Source organism: Podarcis gaigeae (genome assembly GCF_964106915.1).
Source record: "Podarcis gaigeae genome assembly, chromosome: 6".
Lineage (NCBI taxonomy): Eukaryota > Metazoa > Chordata > Lepidosauria > Squamata > Lacertidae > Podarcis > Podarcis gaigeae.
Window position 1 is genome coordinate 81,919,898 of NC_139682.1, and position 24,722 is coordinate 81,944,619.

General features: G+C 40.9%; 1 protein-coding gene across 7 annotated transcripts in view; it reads left to right on the forward strand.

The window, feature by feature from the left end:
• KCNT2 (potassium sodium-activated channel subfamily T member 2) overlaps positions 1-24,722 on the forward strand; it is a 222,263-nt gene that overhangs the window by 160,297 nt on the left and 37,244 nt on the right. For 4 of the 7 annotated variants that reach the window (XM_083745333.1, XM_083745335.1, XM_083745331.1 and 1 more), the window contains 6 exons: positions 6,953-7,061; positions 9,406-9,555; positions 13,862-14,091; positions 16,990-17,206; positions 18,803-18,908; positions 20,368-20,540. In XM_083745333.1, the coding sequence (XP_083601459.1) occupies positions 6,953-7,061; positions 9,406-9,555; positions 13,862-14,091; positions 16,990-17,206; positions 18,803-18,908; positions 20,368-20,540 (985 nt within the window). Of the gene's footprint in view, positions 1-6,952; positions 7,062-9,405; positions 9,556-13,861; positions 14,092-16,989; positions 17,207-18,802; positions 18,909-20,367; positions 20,541-23,114; positions 23,187-24,722 lie in introns of all 7 variants that reach the window. The other 3 variants (XM_083745330.1, XM_083745332.1, XM_083745329.1) reach the window with 1 other exon arrangement.

The window sequence follows — 24,722 nt, forward strand, 5'->3', positions numbered from 1 at the left end:
GGTGTCTAAACACTTAATTTGCTGAACTGGCCCAGCAGTTAAGTACAGAAGTGAAAAGAGCTAGAAATTTTCCATTACAGAATTGCATCCCTCTCTGTAGCTCATTAAATGCACTAAATTGTAGCAGGAGGTTCTTTTTGTTTTTTGGCTCCTATTATTCTCCTCATTACATTTCCCCAATGTTCCCTTTGTTCAGAAATCTCATGCAATTACCAGTCAAGAGTAACTGGACGTCGCCTTCAATGAGCACCTCTATCTCTGACAATTTGGGTAAAATAACACGTTGGATTGTCATAGCTCGGTCAAATGGTGCAATAAAGCAAGTGGGGCCAAAACTGCATGTAACACAAATGGGGCAGAGTCAAATATTGGGTTCCTTCTTCTCTATGATGCCTAATTCAATTCATTTGTTGATCTGACATCACTGAGTGATAGAGCTGAATAAATGAAAATGAAAATGATCAGGGCAAAGGTAAGTTGCCTTGAATGATATGGAAGAAGAGGGAGTAGCAATGCCAGACAGCCTTATGGCTTGTTATTGTTGTTTTGTAATGCATAGGTGCACCCTCACAGAGCATAAATGACTTTAGATTCCCTGAAATCGAATTATGTGATTAGATAGATAGATAGATAGATAGATAGATAGATAGATAGATAGACAGTGGATATTCAAGCCTTAGTTGGACACATTGCTTATCAAGGATTGCAATTGCATTCTGTTCCTGATGGTAGAAATTGATTAATTTCTTGTCCCTTCAGAATTCTAATAGAATAATAATAATATTGATGATTATGATAAAATAATAATAATAATAAGAAGAAGAAGAAGAAGAAGAAGAAGGCCCCCAATCCTATAACATCATCCCTTATTACAGATGATTTCCTTCTTTGACAAAAGAGGCTTCCATCTTTCTGCTTCATTCTCAAGTTGCTTGAGAATTTCTTTAGATTGTCTGTGGCAGACGGATTTTGACCTGACCTTATTGTTTGTTGCAAGGTGGCCGAGGATGGTGGATGAACTTTTCTTTTCAGTAAACATCTCCTCAGTCTCCCCCGTTGCCCATACTTCCTGATCTGAAAAAGCCCCATGAGACTGATCGTATAAACTGTGTTTAGTACTACCGCTTACGTGTTGTTATGCCTGCAAATCAATGCAAACTTAGTTAAGCAAACATACAACAGGATTGTGATGCATGCTGCAACAATGAACTGATTCACACATATTGCTAAGCCAAGCTATAGCTTAGTGGGAACAAGCCAGATCACAGTCACTTTGCTCTCTCTCCCTCCCTCCCTCCCTCCCTCCCTCCCTCCTCCTCCTCCTGCATTGCTGTGAGCTAAACCATGCTTTGGCTTATCATGCAATCCAAACTGAGGCTCATGCATACCCTCCAACATTTTTCTGATTAAAATAGGCATGCCCTATTCAATTATTATTATTATTATTATTATTATTATTATTATTATTATTTTATATATACCCTGCGTATCTGACTAGGTTGCCTCAGCCATTATGGGCAGCTTCCAACATCTATAAAAATATAATAAAACATTAAATGTTAAAAAAACCACTTCCCTATACAGGGCTGCCTTCTACAGGTTGTATAGTTACATATCTCCTTGGATTGGGGGACAGGATTTCTCTCCTCCATAAATGGTTTCCTTAGGGACATTCCATAATCAGTTGAGAAACCGGGATGGCTTCTGTAAATCCAGGACTGTCCCTGGAAAATAGGCACACTTGGAGGGTCTGTTCATGCCTTGTCTTGCTCCATTCAAACCAGGAGCTGTAAAAAAGTGAAAGGGAAAGGACCAGTGAAAGGCCACTATGGGGTTGCGGCACTCATCTCGCTTTCAGGGCGAGGGAGCCGGTGTTTGACCACAGACAGCTTTCCAGGTCATGTGGCCAGCATGATTAAACTGCTTCTGGTGCAATGGGACACCGTGATAGAAGCCAGAGCGCATGGAAACGCCATTTACCTTCCCGCCACAGCGGTACCTATTTATCTATTTGCACTGGTGTGCTTTCGAACTGCTAGGTTGGCAGGAGCTGGGACAGAGCAACGGGAGCTCACCCCGTCACACGGTTTCGAACCGCTGACCTTCTGATCGGCAAGCCCAAGAGCTTCAGTGGTTTAAACCACAGTGCCACCCACGTCCTTGAAGCTGTAACCAAGGTTTGTTCTAGGATTTAAACTTGTGGTTTGTTTGGAGAGTGACAAAGCATGAGCCTAGGTTTCAACGGCATGCTAAACCAAGACATCACTTGGCGTATATCCATGCAGCAGGAGGAAGACTGAAGGTGGAATGCAGCTGCCACAGTCTTGTCTTTGGGATCCCTCAAGCTTGCACACTCATACTAAGCCATAGTTTGGCTTAGTGTTACATGTGAACCAGCTCAACAACAATCATATTAAAACAGGACAGGTTACGGCTGATAAATGTCCCTTGGGTATTTGAGCTTCAAGATTATTTCCCTGTTTTATGCAATATGTAAGGTGTAATAGAGTTTCAGGTGCATGTGTGCATTATAGATACCTGCTCTTTTCGATAGAATCTGAATAAAACTCTAGAGTTATCCAGCAAAAACAGAATAATGCATGTACTATAGACAGGACTGTATCTTACGTTGCCTATGCACAGTTTGGAGATAAAGTACTTTGCAGTCCGCGAATGAGAAAAAGAAATCTAACTCAGAAGCCCAACAGTGACTAGATTAGGTTTTCCTCTCAAATTGAGATGTGGATTAAGTTAGTGGAAATCAATATTTCTGGGAACGTGAAAATGAGATAACCCTACGGAGAAAAGTCATACTTCTAAAAAGCAATTTAGGGATAAGAAAAATGGAAGATTGTTCTGAAAGTAAAAAATAAAGAAATGGGGAGCTGGGGGTGGAGAATCAAAGCTATTACTGGTTATGCCAACAACTTTTAAAAGTACTTTTTATTGTGTTATACAAAGAAAAGATTAGACCTAAGGTACTGTGCTGCTTGTAAGGTAAAGGTAAAGGTAAAGGTACCCCTGCCCGTATGGGCCAGTCTTGACAGACTCTGGGGTTGTGCGCCCATCTCACTTAAGAGGCCAGGGGCCAGCGCTGTCCGGAGACACTTCCGGGTCACGTGGCCAGCGTGACAAAGCTGCATCTGGCGAGCCAGAGCCACACACGGAAACGCCGTTTACCTTCCCGCTGGTAAGCGGTCCCTATTTATCTACTTGCACCCGGAGGTGCTTTCGAACTGCTAGGTTGGCAGGCGCTGGGACCGAGCAGCGGGAGCGCACCCCGCCGCAGGGATTCGAACCGCCGACCTTTCGATCGGCAAGTCCTAGGTGCTGAGGCTTTAACCCACAGCGCCACCTGCGTCCCTGTGCTGCTTGTAGAATGCATTAATTTCAGAGAGAAGTGATGGCTGTATTTCTGAGGCAAAAAAAAAAAGTCAGTATAGCCTCAAACTGTCAGCAAACCAATTAAGCATTTGAATTTACTCAATTGACTTGCATGAGGCAGAGGAACATTTGTGAAACCTGAGATCACTGAAATCAGGAATAGTCTCATTTCTTCAGTGGGAGTAAAGACCATTTAGCATGTAAACATTTTCAAGGTTATTTCACTTCTCAGGTCATAAATAAGACAGAAATGAATTTTGTTGGATTCAGAGACTTGGGAGAGCTGGCTTATATACTATGGCTGCTAGCAAGTCCCCTGTCCCCCCACCGGAACTTGCCAGAACTGTGTTCTGGCACCTCTCAGGTGGGCACCATTGCCATTATAAGAGAACACAGGAGGCATTCATGGTGAGTTCTGGCACCTCTTTTTCTAGATAGCACTGGCTGCCAGTATGAATGGCATCTCTGCAAATTATTCACTGCTACCATTGCCACCTTAGCAGGGCTTTTTTTATATAGAAAAAAGGTGCCATTGCTCTCCGTGAAGTTGTTACAGTAACTGCCACACTTTTAACATTTTAATTTATTTATTTTTTTAAAAAAGGTGCCGGTACTTATCTAACTCCAGAAATGTGCATGCAACTTCTAGAACAATGTTAGCAAAAGAAAGAAAGAAAGAAAGAAAGAAAGAAAGAAAGAAAGAAAGAAAGAAAAGGAGTTTGACCCATCTAAATTTAAACAGTGGGAAAGTCAAAGGCAGGTGGTGGGGGGTATGAAATGGAGTAACATAGAAGGGAATAGCAAGAGCAATGAATGTCTCATGACCAAATGCTCTATTGCAGAAATAGGATGGGGGTGGCGCTGTGGTCTAAACCACTGAGCCACTTGGGCTTGCCAATAAGGTCAGCGGTTCGAATCCCCACGACGGGGTGAGTTCCCGTTGCTCTGTCCCAGCTCCTGCCAACATAGCAGTTCGAAAGCACACCAGTGCAAGTAGATAAATAGGTACCGCTGCGGCGGGAAGGTAAACGGCATTTCCATGCACTCTGGTTTCCATCATGGTGTCCCATTGCACCAGAAGCGGTTTAATCATGCTAGCCACATGACCTAGAAAGCTGTCTGTGGACAAACGCCGGCTCCCTCGGCCTGAAAGCAAGATGAGCGGCGCAACCCTATAGTCGCCTTTGACTGGCCTTAACCGTCCAGGGGTCCTTTAACTTTTACCTTTACCTGCTCTGTTGCAGCTGTGGGTAAGACACTGTTGCACTACAACTCCCTAACAAGCATGGCCAAGGATGTTGGGAGTTGTAGTTCAGCAATATCTAGAGGGCCAAAGGCCCCCCACATCTGCTCAGTTGTCAGCACCAGATTTAGGGCAATGTTGGCAGTTACCCCGCACAGAACATTGAGCCTAGCAGAGCACAAAATTGAGAAGATCCATCATTGAGAATATTCATTTGGGGGCACCAAACTTTGGCTTCGCTCAGGGCTCTGTCCTATCAAGTATTACCAAAGTCTGCTTCTGCTGTTGTGTCCTGTGAGCATCTGTGTGGGATGTGATCATGCAATATGAGAGCACAATATTCATAATATATTTTTCTAACCAGAAATTAATTTCTTCCTATTACCATTTAAAAATGTATTTATGTAGGAGAGACATATGCGGATGAGGCTAATCTTATGTTTTGCCTCGTTTTGTTTTTAATTATAGAAATGAATCAAGGAGCTGCATTTCAATTTCTTTTTCATGTCTGTGCGTCCACATTTTTATAGCTTTGAAATGTAATATCATAACCATGAACTTGAGTACATGGATATATACACATATAAAACAAGTCTAGAAGTAACTGAGGCTAAATGTTACTGTCAGGGAACTGCCATCAGAACGAGAGACGGAGCCAGGGCCACCCAGCGATGCTGGAGAGGGGACGAGCAGGGGGGAAGGATTTCAACGTAACACCCATAGAGAAGAGAGGGAGATGGAGGAATTGGTGACAGGGCTCCAAGACCCTTCCCCCGACGATAGTGGAGAGAGCGCTGGGATGCCCCTGCCTTCCCCTTACTTGCGCAGACGCGTTCCGCGCAGAGAACATAGGAGGAGACTCGGGGTCAAACAGCTTTTATGCTGGAAGAGGTTCAAGAGACGCCCACTCTCGGATTCTGCAAGTGACTAACAGGTCACGGAGGGCGAGCTCCGACCCCGGGCATGGTTGGGGCAAGCAAGCTAACTGAACTGAAGTAAGGTTACGCACAAGTAACCCCTAACAACCATTACAGTTACTTTTTAAATGCACATTTTTAAACAGCATCACTCTTTCTCTTTTTAAAAAGAATTGCTTTTATTGAGATTTTGCAAAAAAAGGGTAAGCAGTAAAATATATAAACAGAAAGAAGGAATAAATAACAAAAGCGGTATCCATATGCACCATAGTTAAATGTTACCTCAGTTCAAGACAATGGTACATAGGCTGATACTTTCACTCTGACAGAGGGTTACACAAAAATGGATCCATCCAAAATGACAAATTCACGCCCCTCTCTCCTCCTCTCTCAATAGCGTAGCTGATAAATGGATACTAACTTAATCTGTCTAGGCAACCCCCTCTAGCCATTATTCTGTGTTCCTGAGTAATTTCCTCATCAGACGTCACCTTTTTCTAGGAATTTCAGTGCTTCTGCTGGGCTATGCCTCCAACAAATTGAGGTGGAAAGGAGGTTGCATTTGTAAAAAATAAAAATAAAAAATGAAGCTACTCTTCTGTAGGCTAGGTTCAACTAAGCAGTTCTGATATTGGGAGCCAGATCAAGGTTTCCTGCTGAGCGAAGGGGGCTTTCCTCTTTCTCCTTTCCCACATGCTCCCCAAATCAACTCTGGAGGGGTCAGGAGAACCTCCCAGAGCAGCATACGAGGGAAGCAAGGTGTTATTTACTGAGGTTCTCACCCTGGGCCAGCAGGGGATACTGTAGATAGTTATGAAAATGAAGGATCGAAAGTGACGTAAAGTGATTGGATAGTTTTAGAAAGATGTTACAGTAACATTGTACTGGAGCTCTATATAAGCAGGCTGTCTGAACCCTTCAGTTCATTTCTGTTCTGGCCTGTGAATAAACAAGAGAATAAACCTTAAACAAAAATTATGTGTGTGGTGTGAGTTATTGGGGTGGCTCGGGGACCTTGACGTGCAAATAAAACAATGCAACAATGATTAAAAGTCTTGAGAAAAAGTATTTGCTTGGCACTAAAAAATACATCCCAGGTGTTGGGTGGTCCTCCCAAGGGAGTGCATTCTACAGATATGGCACCACCAACACGAAGTCCCTCTCTTTATCTGCTTGCTACCCTGTTCAAAATACAAAGCAAAGATGCAATATTGACATTGTAGAATACTTCTCCTTCTCACCCTTTTGCTTACAAGTGGAACTGTGCAAAGGCATTTTACAAAGTCTTGGCTCAAACTTGGCAGGGCCTCTAGAGAGAATGTAAAATTACTTCAGGGCCCACATCTACCCTGTGGGCAGCCAGCTAGCAATTCATGCCTTACATAAAATTCTCTCGCTTTGCTTGCAGATCACGTTGTGTGTGAAGAGGAATTCAAATATGCAATGCTAGCTTTAAACTGTATTTGCCCAGCTACATCCACGCTCATCACCTTGTTAGTTCATACCTCAAGAGGGCAGTAAGTATAAAATTCCTTAAAATTATGCTCTGCTGTTGCAGGTACACACTAGAAGGGTCCGTCTGTGAAAATCACATTTTATTTTATTTTTCTTAGAAGAACTTTTTCAGGTGATGAAACATTTCCCTCTATATTTAGAACTGTGTTGCTGTGCTGTTCAATTGGCAGAACAGTCTGGGTTTCCAAATGGATTACTGGGAGAAGCTGATTTATTGATCTCATATATTTTGTATCTTTCCTCAGTTTAAGGAATTTTTTAGGTGTTGTTTATGACGTGGCTGTTTTAGGAATAGCTTTGCCATCTATATTCCTCCCCATCTGCTAGAGATAAAGCCTTATGTCTTTCTCCTTGCACTGTGGGAAGTTCTGCCTGAGTTGCTCCCCCAGAAAACATTTCTCTCACTTGTGGGGAGAAGTTACATTATATAGATATATATATATTCTTTTTAAAGAAATGCTAATAATCAAGGGACATCTACACATGTATTGCAGAGCTGAGAGACTGGAAGCAAGTTTTCAGTCCCATACCCTCCAACATTTCTCTGATAAAAATAGGGACATCATATTCCATAACCAATAAAATAAAAATAGCAAAAGATATGAAAGCAAAGACACCTTTTTAGTAGAGTAGTATGCCTTTATTATGTTAGCAGTAGCAGCGGAGAGGGCGGGACCCTCTCACATTGTAGACTTTTTTGGCTGGTACCAAAATGGTTACCACATGACTCGAAGTATGGTGGCGTGGGATGTTTTCACTCAGAGAATAGAACAAATAATCTTGTAAATTTATTTCTGGCTACTTGACCGTCTTAAGGTGCTGGTTCGGGTGCTTAAGTTGAATGCTGGGTCTGCTTAAGAAAATTAAAAAGTCAAGATATTCAAGAATATCTTGAATTGGCCAAACTTACAGGTTTAATAAGAAATTATTCTAAGGAGAGAGTGGGAAGTCTTTATGAATTATATGAAGAGAACTGATTCTCAGATTCATACTTGCTTATCTTAGAATAAAAATCTCACAGGTAATTAGAATTTCTCCAAAAATTTAATCCTTACAGACAGTCAGTGATATGAGGAATAAAGATCCACATGGAGTTAGTTGGAAGTCAATTTTCCTCTTCTTCTTTTTTCTTTTTCAGTATTATTTTTCATTCTTTTTTTCCTTTTTTAGGAGAATGTAATGCTTTATGCTTTTTGATTGTAGTTTATGTTATTATCCTTGTCATTTCACTTTTGTATTTTCTTTTGTTTTTGCGTTATTCATTCGTTTTATTCAATGCTTGTTTGTATGCTGAATAAGTATAAATAAATAAATAAAATTTAAAAGTCGCAAGGTGGGAGTGGGGAGCGCTCTGAATAAAACACTGCCATTTGCTCACAGGGGAGTGTTTAGCCTTTTGTGTGGCAGCCGAGCATCGCCCAAGGTGGACCAAACGCCACAACACACTGAGGCAGGCAAATGTCAAGATATTAATGGCTCCTATTTCATTGGCACCTGCTAAGAGACGTGGAGGGGAGGAAACAGCTTTGCTTGCCAGACGAGAACACTGAAGGGAAAGTGGGAAGAGAAACATAGCTTCATTAGCATTAATGTGCTCAGCCAACTGTGTGTGGAGTTCTGAGTCCATGATCATTTGGCGGTTTTCTTTATCAAATAGGAATTAATTAGCATAAGTTTGGGGGGGTAGTTTTGCTGTTTTTAAATGTTCTTAATATTAATTCCTTATCACAGATGGTTTTCTATTTTACATAGCATGTCCTTTCCATTGCAGACTTCCACAGCAGGATATTCGTATTGAAGTGAAAAATGTTATACTGTAATGTAAAAAAAAAAGGGGGGGGGGAGTTAAGCCTTTATTTCAGGTATACTGCTTTTCAAGCCAACCTCACAAAACGGTTTACCTAAAATTATTAAAATGAAAAACACCAGCTAAAATGACAGAACGATGTGGTAGAGACCATGCAAAGGCGTGTGCAGGTTTTAGAAAGCTAGATCTCTCTTCCCCTCAAGACAAGATGGTGCCTAGTTAGCTCTGAGGTAACTGCGGAGGGAGGGAGAGTCAGCCTGAAGAAGATGGTGGGCAACTCTTTGAGCTGTTCTGTTTTTCTTTCGCTCCTCCCCGCGGGAGAAGTTGGAGAGATTATAAAATGGCTTGTGACAGAGTGGGAATCCAACCTCAGTAAATTCCATGCATGACTTTCTATCCTGGACTTCTTCTTGGCACTCTTGAAGGTTGTTGTCATAGCCATGTGATCAATGGCAGAGAAGAGGCTCCATTCATGTCATGAATCCGCCATCCATCTGCATGGTGAAACTGTTTAATATTGTTTTCTATATGTGTTTCAGGGAGGGCCAACAATCCCCAGAACAGTGGCAGAAAATGTACGGCAGATGCTCTGGTAATGAAGTGTATCACATTATCCTGGAGGAGAGTGTATTTTTTGCTGAATATGAGGGAAAGAGTTTCACATATGCATCTTTCCATGCACACAAAAAGTATGTTTCATTTCTAACGGTGGCATTTAACGTGACTTCCTTTCAGAAACTCTTTCTTTGGTTGACTGGAATGCACAGGGAAGTTTGGCCTGTTAGTAAGAAGCCTGCACCTCAGTTGATAGGGTTTTATGTGAATGTATGCTACAGAGACAGCCTTGATTGGGCACACTGGAATTTAAAATTGTACCATTTCCGTAGCTCAGAAGCTACTACACCTTTCTCACTGCATTCTTAAAGTAGACTACCGAGTGTAGACTCTCATCTGGAAGTTTCTTGCCAGTTCCTATATGTTTGGGGGCCAATAACGATTGTTCTGGGCCAAACCAGATAAGAGCTTCATAAATGCAATTTTCACTGGGAAAATAGTGCTCTCCCTGGACGCCATGGTCCTGATCTCAGTTGGCATCGATATGGTTGATATCAAAGAGACAACAGATCCAGTTGTTCAGCCCTCATCAGAAATCCTATGTATTGAAAAACCACCTGACGCCTAGTGAGATCTGCTGTTTGGTTATGCACTGAGAGGTCTTCCTTTACCGCAGGCATAGGCAAACTCCGGTCTTCCAGATGTTTGGGGCTACAATTCCCATTATCCCTGACCACTGATCCTGTTAGCTAGGGATGATGGGAAATGTAGTCTCAAACATCTGGAGGGCTGGAATTTGCCTATGCCCGCTTTACCACTTCCCCAAGGCTGGATTAAGCAAAATAAACATGTGCGTGAGGCATCAAGGGAAGGTTAGCAACACAGAAATTTTCCATTGACAGATTTTTAACATGAATGGTCACAAATTGCTCAGCTGAGCATTCATTTTCTCAGCTGAAGGATATTAAAAATCCCAACAGAACGACTAGGCAACAAGACAGGCTGGGTGTCTACTAAGTATAGAAGCAGATGTGTCACGTAAGATTAGTTTACAGGATCTGATTGAAGACTTTGTTTTCCGTCTCACTGTAGGTTTCGTTTCATTTAAAAAACCAAAATTTCATTTTACTGTTTATTATTGTTTATATTTTTAATTAGATACTGTATATATGGAGGCCCCAAAATATTTTAAGTGCTCAGGGCCTCTCTAAAGGTCTTAATTCAGCACTGCACTCCTCCCTTCCCAAATCCCATGGCCATGGCCATAGCCATGTTAAATCCACATCATGCTCCCCAAATTTGGTTTTCTCTCCTGTGCAAGCCCTGGTCCCAACTAGTAGTCCCCAACTACTCACATAAATGGGGAGGGTGCTCTATGTCATCTCAAGCAAAAAAAGTGTCAAAACAGAAAGATGTAAAAGATTGTAATGTGCCACATTTGGGGGTAGTGTCCCCAAAAGTGGTTCGAGCCGCCATGTTCTCTTTTTAGAGGACAGAATTGAGTGTTCTTTCTCAGTGAGTTACACTTAGAAAGACGTTCTTGCATCTCACACAAGTTCTTGTTTCAAGAATAGCTTCCTTGGAGTTCTGGTCATGCTCAGAAAAGTGTGGTGCATCCCCATTACAGTTTGGTAAAAACGGTACAGACAAGTAGTCTGCCAAGTGGTAAATGGGTATTTGTGGGGAAACTCAATTCCTCTGGGTCTCTTTGTCTGGCCATTGGGATTCTCCCTAGGCCACACTCCTCGCCAGCCCACAATGACACCCTCCTTGAGGGTTTTTGCCTGTGTGGAATGTGTCCTTGAACTTTCACAATGTCTCTAGGTTTCCTGGATGGAAGATAGAGAAGTATGTTTGAGAGAGAGTGTATGTGAGCGTGTAGAAACAAGCCTTTTGTAGAAAGCTGAATTTAATATTTTTTTGTCCACTATTTTCTGTGGCTCCTCTGGCATGTGACCCCAGGAAGGTTTCCCATATGAGCATACAGACCTTGATCTGAAAAATAGTTTTCACCTGTGCCACACAGCATACAGCGTATGAACTTAGATGGATTTGCTTTAGGACAAACCATTTCTGTCTTACTGTATAAAGCTCAGAAACACGCACACAAATGCAAGCAATGTTCTAAATCATCAGAGGCAAAGCTATTTTCTCTTTACCTGTTTTCAATTGTTTATAAATAGGTTTTAAGAATGCTTTGTAGTGAGAAAAGGACCTGAAAATAGGTCTCTGCTCAGCAATAATAGCACAATTTTAATATGGTGCATAATATGAGTCTTCTTTCATTTTATGGACAGGGGGTGGGATTAAGAGTCTGATTAGAGAAATTAGCTGGTGCAACATGAAAAAGGCTTAAAACATTTTCCTGTTATGTCCCTTGAGATGTCATTATAATGCAGGAGCTGCATTTGATCACAAACATAATTTGAGGGGAACTAATTCTGTGCAAGGCAGAGCTTGAAAATATGCTGACTATATGGCAATTTGTGTGATTTTGTCAGGGATGAGTAAAAGGCTGTGATGACAATGGTATTGTAAGATGATACCTCTCAGGGCATCCTATATTTATCCCAGTCCAAGATGCTAGTTTTGACTTCTCAAGTCCTATATGCACTGAATAATATGTACTTGAGGATGTGTCCAGAACACTGTTCTTTCACATGTTCGAGTTTCTTATTGTCCCATTTTTTAAAAAACAGAAAAACTTTGTGTGCTACCTCTACATCTTCTCTTTCTGGAGCTAAGAGTTCTGGTTAAGGGTTAATGCTTTATTTGCATAATTGCACCTGTATATCCTTCCAAAAATATGAAACCATTTCACCCCACAAAAAAAGTGGATTTGGAGCCCTTGAGATAGGTCTTACTTAATGCATATGGGATCAATAACTAGTTTAAAGAAAATGGAAAATGGAACAGATTCACAATTTAACAAAAAGAAAATTAGGACTCACCCACACTGGAGTTTAATGTGGATCTGAAGCTGCTTGTGTCTCTATGGGGTTTTTTGAGGGGGGGGGGCAGTGTCCACAATTTTTTCTTATTCAAGCAGCAGCCCGCACTCTCCCTACTAAATTCAGGTTTTGCTGGGCTGTGGTTAATCAATAAAGGAAGACACTCCAATATAAAATCACATGTTAACTAACTGTGAACACTCTGAAGCACACTGTGTTTTGTTTTTTACAAATGTTGTGACAATTCATTGGCTGCCATCTATCACCACACACCCTACATCTAATCTGTTTCCATCAGCCCAAAGGAAATTATGCAGCCTACCCTTTTCTACCAGTTGAAGGCAGGCTCACAGTATTTTATATTTCATTTAAAACAGGTATTTTGCAGAACTGCTCTTGCACAAAATAACTGTAGTACCAACTGTAGTACCTTTCAGGTACAGGAGACAGGAAAAGATAGGAGGAGGAAAGAAAGCAGCAATCTTTCATGTGAGCAACTCAAAATTCTTGCTGAGCTTTGAAGCAACACACACACACACACACACACACACACACACACTTTTTATGCTCTTTTGTGCAAATGTGGTACACAGGGAAGCTTGTATTTAAAAAAAATAGGGAAAAAAATAAAAGATGGAAGTACACAAGTAAATGAATACCTGCTTACATGCCCATAGAGGGTCTCAGATTTTGGGATCTTATTGTGGACAGAAAAGTAATAACCAAGGGGAAGAGACAGCAGTACACAGTGGGAATACACCTCAAACACCCCCCCCATTCTAAAATCTAGACAGATTTTAGAAGCATAAAATTGAAATGCCCATGTGTGGATGAAGGCTCACAAACTTCCACATGGAAACAGCAACACAAATAGACATTAGCACCCTAGTTTGGACGCAGCCTAAGTCGAAAAACAATGAGAAAGAGATGGAACAATTATGAGGACAATGGACACCATGAGAACTTTGTCCGGACAAGTTACAAAAGTGGTTGAGCTCCTTTAAAAACAAAATAGACATTTTAAGGGCCATTTCCATTGCTTTTCTTTTTTGTGCAAGCCCCGTGTGACATATTATGGTTTGCAAGTTAGACTGCACCCTCTCAATGATAGCAGCAGTTTTACTATGTTGGAATTAAAGCAGTTTACATAATCAAATATTATAGTATAGAGAACTAAGAGATCCTAGTTGAGGGTGGGGCATTTAAAGGGACCAGTAAGTTTCATTAGATGGTGAAGGAGTGGACTATTGGCTGCAAGAGGGTGCTTCTTTCAACTCTAATTTCTTTGTGAGCAGCAGAGGGGGGGGGGACACAAACTCTCTGATATTGGAAGCTTGGGGGGGCAGTAATGTATTTCCAACTTGAGCTTTCCACATAATGTGGGGGATACAAAAATAAATTTATTTTGGGGTCTATGTTTATATACATCCTGCACTTTGTTCCATTTTTTTCCTAACCACTTTTTTATATATACAAATTTTAAATTAAGGTTTGGTGTCTGTCTAATTGGTGTCAGGAGAGAAGACAACAAAAATATTTTGCTCAACCCAGGGCCTCGCTATATCATGAGCTCTTCAGATATATGCTTTTATATCAACATCACAAAAGAAGAAAATTCAGCTTTTAAGAAGCAAGAGCAGCATCGGAGAAATCACATGTCAAGGTCGTTTTATCATGGTCCTTCTCGGTTGCCAGTGCACAGCATAATTGCTAGCATGGGTAAGCAAAAGTAAAGTGATGCTGTTTTTGTTAAAATATATAAAAAAGAAACAACAAAATAAAATCTGCTGTACGTCTTGGGATGCAGTTTGTTCGCTATGTATTTGGGTATCTCTTAAGATATTATAACCAAATTTTGTATGATGGTTCCCAAGATCAAGGACCAGGTTTGGACACAACCAGACACTAATTTGAATCAAGATGGCAGATCAACCCTTTCAAATCTGCACTTTTAAAAAATGAATTTCTGAGCAGTTTTGGGTATGAGACTGCCAGTGATGTATGAAATACAAAACTATGGGCGGTATTCAACAAAATATTTGTGTTAGCATACAAATGATCTATTGTTGCTGTTGTTGTTTTTATTAATAATTTTAATAATAATTTGTATACTGCCCTATATCCGCAGGTCTCAGGTCATTTCACAAGTTAAAATCACAGTACAGTGGTACCTTGGGTAAAGTACTTAATTCGTTCTGGAGGTCCTTACTTAACCTGAAACTGTTCTTAACCTGAAGCACCACTTTAGCTAATGGGGCCTCCTGCTGCTGCCGTGCCGCCACAGCACGATTTCTGTTCTCATCCTGAAGCAAAGTTCTTAACCTGAAGCAATATTTCTGGGTTAGCGGAGCCTCTAACCTGAAGTGTATGTAACCTGAAGCGTATGTAACCCGAGGTACCACTGTATTAAAACAAAAAAGACATTAAAAAAATGACACTAATGCAATGGGATTTCTCTCCCTCCCCCCTTCTTAGCATTTATTTATATATGTGTATATAAAATATATGTGTATATACACCAAAACCTGCATTCCTGTACCCGTGAAAATCTACGAAAGCATATATATATATATATATATATATATATAGGGTTTTATAAACAAGAATAATGTTATACAAACAAGTATACCAAGTTTTCTCATGTCATCTGTATATCACAAAAAATAGCATTACATTGATGGTACATTCTCCTTAAGCCTGTGTTGACTACATCCCCATAAAATGTTAATCGGAGGCAGCATTTTGACATAACCTCAAATAGATGAGTCAAATAGAAGTTCCTACACATCACTTTATGTAAAAGCACTCGGTGTTCTTGCCCTGTGTTGTTATTTCAAACCTTACTTAAGGTAATCGTACAATTCATCCTCTGATTGAGAGGGGAACAGCTCTATTTTTCAGAAGCTGATTTTTCAAGTAATAGCTACAGAAAGAATGAGTGTTAGAACAGGTAATCCAAGCCTTCGGCTCAAATAATTGCAGCCCATTTCAAGTCTCTCCCATGCTCATTAAAGCCTTGATTGGGTTAAAATGGGTGGGCTCTTCATCCCGCCCACCCAGATAAGTGTTCGTTCACCCTTAGAATGCAATATGGAATTAAATACAAATCTCTCTCTTTTTCTGGTCCCTCTCCTGGAATTGTAATCAATGCAATGATTATCAGCCTGCCAAAATTCAGAGGGAATAATTATCTTAGTGGGCCTTGCTGAGTGTTTCACAGGGATTGATGATGCCGTTGAGGAGAAAGCAGTCCTCTCATATTACAGTCAGCTGAGACTATTGCGATGGGGCACCTCAAAAAAGGGGGGGTGTTCCTTATCTTCCATGGGCCAATGCATAACTAAGGGAAAGCTCTCCCCAGGGATGTTCGCCATTATACGCCTTTAGGCACCAGGGAAAAACGTTCCTCTTTAACCAGGCCTTTGACTGATGAGCATCTGATGCCCTTTAAAAATGTGTTGAGAGGGGGTTATTGGGTTGTTTTTGTTTTTATTTTGATTATGTATTTTGTGTTTTTATATCATGATGTTATCTACTGAACTGCCCTGAGACCTGTGGGCAATGGGTGGTATGCAAATCTAAATAAATAAATAAACAAACAATAAGAATGTTGGTAGGTTAGTACACTTATGTGATTCAGTCCATGGCCTGCCAATTCAGGGCCGGATTTAGGTTTGATGAGGCCCTAAGCTACTTAAGGTAATGGGGCCCTTTATACGTCCAGCTGTCCTTTGTCAACAACGAATTGTCACTGTTTTTTGTGTTGAATATTTTGAGGAGCAGGCTAGCATTACTTATCATAGGAGCCTGCACAACACAAAACACTGTTGCTGTATATAGGTTTTAGTTGGTTTTTTATATTATATTTTGGAAATGTATATCCAGTTTTTTTCCTTTAAGTTTTTTTGGGGGACTCAAGAGTGTGGGGACTCTAAGATAAACTTGTTTAGCTTATACGTAAATCCGGCACTGTGCCAATTCCATATGAAGTGGATATTGGGAAGTGATTTGAAGTGAGTGGGAACTAAACCCTTCATTCCATGGGTTGTTTTTTTTTTAAGTGCAGCAATTTTTAGCTGCCCCCCCCCTGCAGATTTCCAGCCACAGATCCCCACATAGAGTTGGTAAGGGAGGGGAAAGTATAGGAGATGGAGGGTTCGGATCTCTCCTGACCTGTCCATGGCAAGGGTTGCAATTCTGACATCACATCAAGTTTGGTTCTTAGTCCTCTGGATCAAATTGCATATTACTATATTTTTCAACTCATTTCTGAGAGCCAGTGTGGTGTAGTGGTCAAGAGCGGTAGACTCGTAATCTGGTGAACCAGGTTCGCATCTCTGCTCCCTCCACATGCAGCTACTGGGTGACCTCGGGCCAGTCACACTTCTTTGAAGTCTCTCAGCCTCACTCACCTCACAGAGTGTTTGTTGTGGGGGAGGAAGGGAAAGGAGATTGTTAGCCGCTTTGAGACTCCTTTGGGTAGTGATAAAGCGGGATATCAAATCCAAACTCTTCTTCTTCTTCAAATCAAATATGTTGGCCCTCCAGCTATGCACAGCCTCCCACCCACTTTTCAAATGCTACATTGTTTTGTTTCTTTTCTGCCTTTCCTTCCAGGTACTGTGGCTATAGATTTGCAAGATACAAGCTGCAGATCTCCAAGCGTGGCTACCTTAACCCTTCCTTCAGAGGCAGGAAAAACAGGCAGGAGGCCCAGCATAGCACCTGTTTTGGAGGTTGCTGACACCTCAGCAATTCATACCTGCGACCTCTTAAGTGACCAGTCAGAAGATGAAACAACTCCCTCAGACGAAGAAGTTTCGAATGGCCTTGAGTATGTTCCGTTCACATAAATAAGTTGTGGTTTTTTAGCATGGAGCTGAAGAAAGGATATTAGATGTGATGGAAATAATTAGAAACAAAATGTTAATATTTTCATGTGAGGCATGCACCAGCTTTCCCCAGAATATGTACTTGGTGCTGAAGGATAGAATTCAAGAAAATGCATAGCGATAAAAGACAAACAAAGCAGTAAAATCCTGGTTTTTAATCTTGCATATGAGTAATAATAACAGAAATTAAAATTAGGGGATAGGGAACTCGTGGTCCCAATGGTACAAATATGCATTTATACAGTGGAACTTACGACACCCACTGGAAACTGGGCCAGTTCTCTCCTGTGAGCATAATAACTGTTATCAGCAGAATCAGTTCCCTTTTGGCAAAAGCAAGTTTTTCTGAAGTAAAAGAAAAGGGAACAGAGTGCACCGAAAGGACAACAGAAGGTAACAGCCAGGAAGTCCGAAGCCAAAAGGTCAGGGTATGCAAACAGGGATGGTTTTATATGCAAAGTAAGATTTGTTCAACAATCACAGTTGAGTTTTTCTGTTTGAAGAGTCAGAAGAAAAGGGGCTTAGGAAAAAAACAAGGCAGCAATGAGATCACAGGCAGAGCAATTGATCCAGGAAAGCCCGTTTGTTGTTTCGTTTTTGTCTTTCGCAGATACGCAGTAGTTTTTTTAAAATTCCAGATTGCTACATAGGGACACTAGTGCGATTGTATAAAAACTGGAATATTCTCCATAGTAACTAAGTGTGCATGCACACGAAAGCTTATACCAAGAACTGACTTAGTTGGTCTTTAAGGTGCTACTGGAAGGAATTTTTTTTGTTTTGACTATGGCAGACCAACACGGCTACCTATCTGTAACTGGATCTATGTCTCAGGTAAAGGAGGCTACAATGTACATGGAAAGATATCTATAATAAATAATAATAAATTTTAATTTATACTCCTCCCGCCCCAGCCAAGGCCAGGCTCAGGGCAGCTAACACCAAATATGAATTACAATAAAACGTAATAGAAAAAACAAAACAAAACAAAACAAACAAACAAACAAACAAACAAACAGTTAATTAAAATACGACTTAAAATACAGCTTAAAATGGAGCCTCATTTTAGAAGTAGCCCAAAAATCAAGATCATAAAGGGAGGAAACATCAGATATTCACCCAAGCCAGCTAACCATGCTGGTCCTACATGGGCCAGCAAAAAAGCCAAGGGAAAATTTATATACCAAATCCCATAAAAGGGGTCAGAGTCTAATCCGAAAGCCAGGCGGAACAGCTCCATCTTGCAGGCCCTGCAGAAAGATGTCAAATCCCGCAGGGCCTAGTCTCTTGTGGCAGAGCATTCCACCACGTCGGGACCAGTGCTGAAAGGGCCCTGGCCCTAGTTGAAACCAATCTAACCTCCTTGAGGCTTGGGACCTCCAAAGTGTTGTTATTTATGGACCTTAAGGGGCATACCAGGGGAGTTGGTCCTGTAGGTACGAGGGTCCTAGGCAGCAGAGTCCCCACCTTACTGGAATGTGTCCTGAGGAAGCTCATAGCTGAGAGTGATAATAAGACCACACATTTCTTTGTTTTAGGTATCTGAAAGGCTATCCCCCTTACTCCCCGTACATAGGAAGTTCTCCTACCTTCTGCCATTTGCTTCATGAAAAAGTGCCGTTTTGCTGCCTAAGGTTAGATAAGGTAAAGTTACAATTTTGTGTAAAGTGTTTCCTGTGTGTTTATTTTGTGCATATGGCTGCATTTGCATCCTAGATAATTCAACATGAAGTCCATAAGGCCTGTTACACAGTTTTGTTGGCATGGTTCATGGCTTGCCATGTAGAAACATGGTTGCCGCTGCCCTGCACATATTAGTCTAGCACAGTGTTTCCCAAACTTGGGTCTCCAGCTGCTTTTTTGGACTACAACTCCAATCACCCCTAGCTAGCAGGACCCACTGGTCAGGGATGATGGGAGTTGTAGTCCAAAAACATCCAAGTTTGGGAAACACTGGGCTAGCCCTACCCAGAGATGTTCTTCTGAAGGGGAAGAAGCTTCATACACTGTGAGAGTAGAGTTGCCATATAATGCCATGTAAGGTAGATGCAACCTTGAAATTGGGGTTAGGCTTCAGAGTTCTATGATTCTGTTGTGAGCAATGGGTTATTTTGAGAGGGGCAGGCAATTCAGAGCTAGGTTTCATTCATAGACATGGAGGAAGCAAAAGCTTTTGTCTGCATGTATGCCCAAGAAGATGAGAAGCATACCTAGATCAGAAAGTACTTCCTTGATCGGATATGGCAGGATATATTGAACTGCCTGGTTCCAGTCCAGTGCAAACATGAGACCAAACTTCTCATGTTCCACATGTGAAATTGTCCATCATGCAACAGCAGCATGGAAGATATGGGGAATGTTCATCTGTGTGGCCCAGGAAGAACTCAAAATCAAATTAACTATAAGCTCATCTTATTATTTATCACATTTTAAACTTCTGTTCAGTCTATTTAGAATTTCTGCAGCAGTTTACAGTATTTCCACAGCAGCTTACAATAATATTTCAATTTTTTTTCCATATAGAAAGTTACGTTTGTTACTCAGCAATTATATTCCGATTCAACAAAACGAGTGACTTCAACATTAATGTTTATAACCCAACTTACATACAATTTTGTTTGAAGGTTCCATCTTATCCAAGTTCATCTTCTCTTACACGTTTCTTTATATTTTCTGCTATTTTCTTACACTTCAACCCCCCCCTGTGGTCTTCATGAATGGGAAAAAACTTTTTATATAGACTAGAAAAGGTTTCTGCTCTTCTTTAAAAGATAATAAATTTGTGTCTTTTATCAGCACTGTCAATTTTGCCGTCTCTGCATAGTCCAAGGTTTTCATCAACCATTCTCCCTTTGAGGGTTATCTTACAATAATCTGAATAAATAACAATATTATTATTATTTCCATTTTTATAGTACTGAACGTGATGAGTTTGTTCAATATAGGTACTCTGTTGTGCATGCAACAATATTTCATGAAGTGGGCAGGTCTTTAAATTCAACAAATTCAGCTACCATTAAGTTACTATGTTAAGGATGAAGTCTTCTTGCAGTCTCTCCTGTAAACAGAGGCCATGGTGCCTGTTTTAACTTTCTGGTTTTAGGGATGCCAACATAATTACTACGAAGATGCCAAAGCCTACGGATTCAAAAACAAAATCATAATAGTAGCTGCAGAGACTGCTGGAAATGGTCTCTACAACTTTATCGTTCCTCTCAGGGCTTATTACAGACCAAAGAAAGAACTCAATCCAATAGTGTTACTACTAGATAATCCGTAAGTGGATTTAAAATGCTGTTTTTTTATATATATTAATATACTGATATGGGTTCATATTCAGGGCACGATACATTCTACATTATCCCTGGCTAATTCATTAAATGGGTGGTTTTCAACTGGAAGTATTAAGGCATCAGTACCTTGAAGATGGTCAGCCGCAAGTGTTTATTTTATACACCAACGGTGAAGTTCAGATATGACAGATTAAGGTGCAACTGCCTTGAAAATATGGTAAAATGAAATTTCAACATGGCTATCGCATGAGCTGTACAAGGATCATCTGTACATATTAGCTTGCCATTCGTGTTACTGGGAATTGCAAAACGCTACATTTCATCTTGAAAGAGTCCAACACCACCCTTCACACAGGCGCATGCATACACTGTTTTGTGGGATTGTTTGTTTGCACAAATTCAACCTTTCAGCCCACTTTCAACTCAACCCCCACCAGATAATCTGTTTTTCACATACTGAACTTCTGCATAGGTACGGTTGCTTCACAGGGAAGCGTAGATTAGGGATACCAGGGAAACGAGGACAGTCCCCGGATTTGCAAATCTGTCCCCGGACAAATTCCATCCCCAGAATGTCCCCAGATTTGCAAATCTGTCCCTGAGAAACGTGGCAGCGGCAGCCTCAGCAGCCCAGAGCCAGCCCAATAGCGCAGTTGGTTCTGGCTGGCTTCAGGAGCTGCTTGCAGCCGTCGCCACTACCGAAGGGGAACCAGGGACGTCCGACGGTACAGATCTCCTGCCCCCTTCCCCCTTTGTTTTGACAGATTGGGGGAGGCTCAGGAATCACGGGCGGGCATTGCCCAGGAGGGGTGCAAGGTGTGTGGGTTCTCTGCCAGGCAAGGTGCAAAGCCCTTCTTTTGCACCCTGTGAAACATAAATGCACAGAGTTTTTTTAAAAAAAACTGGGCAACAGCTGCCCGCCCGTGATTTGCAAGCCTCCCCTAATCAGTCAAAACAAGGAACAGGGCAGGAGATTGGGGGAGGCTCGGGAGTCACGGGTGGGTGGCTGTTGCCCAGTTTTTAAAAAACTCTGCACATTTATGTTTCACAGGGTGCAATATAAGGGCTTTGCACCTGTATTCGATATGCATGTATGCTTGGGCCCAGGGTCTTTTACCTCACCATCCCCACTCCTGACTCCCTGTTGCTACTCACCTTAAAAAAAAAAAGTGTCCCTGGATTCATTAAAAAAAATCTGGCAACCGTAGCATAAATTGGAATGCATTTGCCCTGACAAAGGCTTAGCTAATAATAACAGGTCGCTTTTACGTTATTGCAAAGGGTATCTTTTAGCATTTTAAACAAGAACACAAGAAGTAGCCCCGTTAAGAGCAAGAACCCTGAACTGTCACGGTTCCCTTCCTTATGCCGTATAGTCTCATAATATCAGACTTCACTAATGTAAGATCTTGAACCTATGATCAATAGTAGATCTCTTTCTAGCTCTTCCTTTCCGGGAATCACAATGTGTGAAATGTCTTTAAGATATTGTTTCAATGTCACCTCTGAAAATTTCACACTGCGCTGAAATTTGGAGTTTAAAACCACAGTGCCCTCTAGTGCTTGCACTACGTCCTGCTTCTGAGGCTTATATTTTAAATATAACATTTTAAAAGTATTGTTTCCCCCCAGTATTCTGTAGCACACTTCCCTCTCCCTGTGTTGCCATTTCTCAGTATATTGATGACGACAACAAAAAGGGAATATTGACAAAATACGGTTCAAAAATTTATATTTATACACTGTCCTTCTTCCCCACAGGAAGACAGTTAAAACATAAAATCAAAACAATTCAGCAGCAAGCATTGAAAACTGTGCCATTTCACATGCCTCCTAAAAATGCATGTATGAAAAGTTTTGCTTACACAAAGCATTACCTCTAGCTCAGCGACTCCGCAGTAATCCAACAGTGAGTTAGATAGACTTAAATCCTACCGATTTCAACAGGATTCATGAGGATGAAATTGTGCACAAAAATGTGGCCATTTTATATGAGATGATAGCTGGGTGACTGGGGAAACCCAGCCAGATGGGTGGGGTATAAATAATAAATTATTATTATTATTATTATTATTATTATTATTATTATTATTATATTACTAATCTGCTGCAGCAGCATCTGGCAAGGTACTGATAGGCTGAAAAAGGCCTATATGATCTGCCCCATGCGCAATGTTGTGCCACCCACATGCAGCCCCTAACTATTTGGGGCCACGTTACAGGAAAATGATTCCTACAGGGTGTGTGGGAAAGGTATCTGTCTTTATCAATACAGTGTCATTAAGCATAGGGTTTATTCTGCCCTGTAAAGCATCTGATTTCGACACTTTTGCTAGAAGTACTGATATGTATATAATCATATTTATTTGATAGTTTTCCCTAAGTAAAAACTCCTGTTACCTGGGGTTGTAATGAGATAAACCTTTTGAATGAATAATTAAAAAAAGTATTCTTTGAGTTATCATAGTATTTCCAAATTGCATTTGCATTTGTTAGCATTTTAGTTCATGACTCTTTGTGACAATATGTTTCGCTTTGTGACCCATCTGCTGCTTAGGCCAGATATGCATTTTCTGGATGCAATCTGTTGGTTTCCAATGGTTTACTACATGGTGGGCTCTATTGACAAGTAGGTAAAAAAAATCCTTGGAACACTCAATATTGTAGTGTGCTGTGCCGTGCTGTGTAATTGCATGTGTCCCTGTGTGGTGTCATAGTTCAAATGGTAGCATATTTGCATGCGTGTTTATCCTTCACCCTTCTGAACCGTTGAGCTACTAGTTTACCCTTTAAAAATAACAATCCTTTTTCTGAGACCCAGATTCCAGTTTGCTTTGGAAGGGGCTCTATTGTTGGGGACAATATTTCTGCAAGTCTAGTAACCATGACTCACTTTCAAGTCACTACAATACTTGTATGTCTTGCTCTCCAGAGACTCAAAAAGCTTGTGGGGAATTCAAGGTCAATCCATTATGACATGAAGGATTTAGGCTTATCCACAGGAGTGGTTTAGATATTTGGTGAGAATGCAGCATGATAGGGGACTTGGAGAGCTAGAGCTACACCGTTTCTGAGTTTATTTCTCTCCAACACACTCACACACCCTTTGTGGCTAGTCTAATAATTGCAGTACCTTGCAATTATTGTGCTATGTGCTGCTGTGACTTCTTGTTTAAAACTTGTCCTTGTTTTAGAACTGGGTACATCCAGTGAAAAGACTTGTTTCCATTTGCACTTATGCCACAAAAAATGACCTTGCATTTTTTAATTAAAAAAATCGTTTTCATTTGATTTTACAAATACAATCCAAATGTATATCCATATACAGAGATTACTCTGAATCTCGAGACTTCCCCCATCCCCTCCATGGGTCCCATTGTCGACATTTAGAACTGCATATTATTCCATAATCTATATTTTATATCCAACCATAGTTTCCATAGTATTTGTTACATTACAAGTGAGATTAAAATCCTGCTAATGTTTTCATCTGCTTGCAGTCGTCTATTAAATTTTTCCCATTGTTTTGTAAAGTTTTTGTCCTCTTGGTTCCTGAGCTTTCCAGTCAGCTTTGCCATTTCAGTATAGTCCATAAGCTTGGTTTGCCAATCTTCTCTGATAGCGACTCTTTCTTCTTTCCATCTCTGGGCTAACAGCATTCAAGCAGCTGTTGTCACATATATAGAGAGTCTTTTCTGTTCCTTTGGAATATTGGTACCTATAATTCCTAATAGAAAGGCTTCTGGTTTTTTAACAAAAGTTATTTTAAACATTTTTTTTCATTTCATTATATATCACCTCCCAGAAAGCTTTTACTACCTTAAACAACCACCACATGTGATAAAATGTACATTCGCAAGTTTGCCTTACATTTTTGTCCAAGCCAGTTTTTGTTTGGAACTGGGATTAGATTCTTTTACTTCTGCTTGTCAAGGGCTTTTTGGTGTGCTATCAAATGCCCCCTTGCCATTTTATCTGTTCATCAACTTACAGGCAGGGCTTGTGATCCCCTCTTACATTGCTGTGGGCTCCTATTCAGGGCTTACATAGTTGTGAACAACAAAGGCATGCCCATAAGCAGAGGGGCAGTTTGTGGCTGCTATTTACATCCCCCAAAATGCTTTGTAGAACCCCTCATGTGCCAGTACTTTGAAGCACTGTGGGA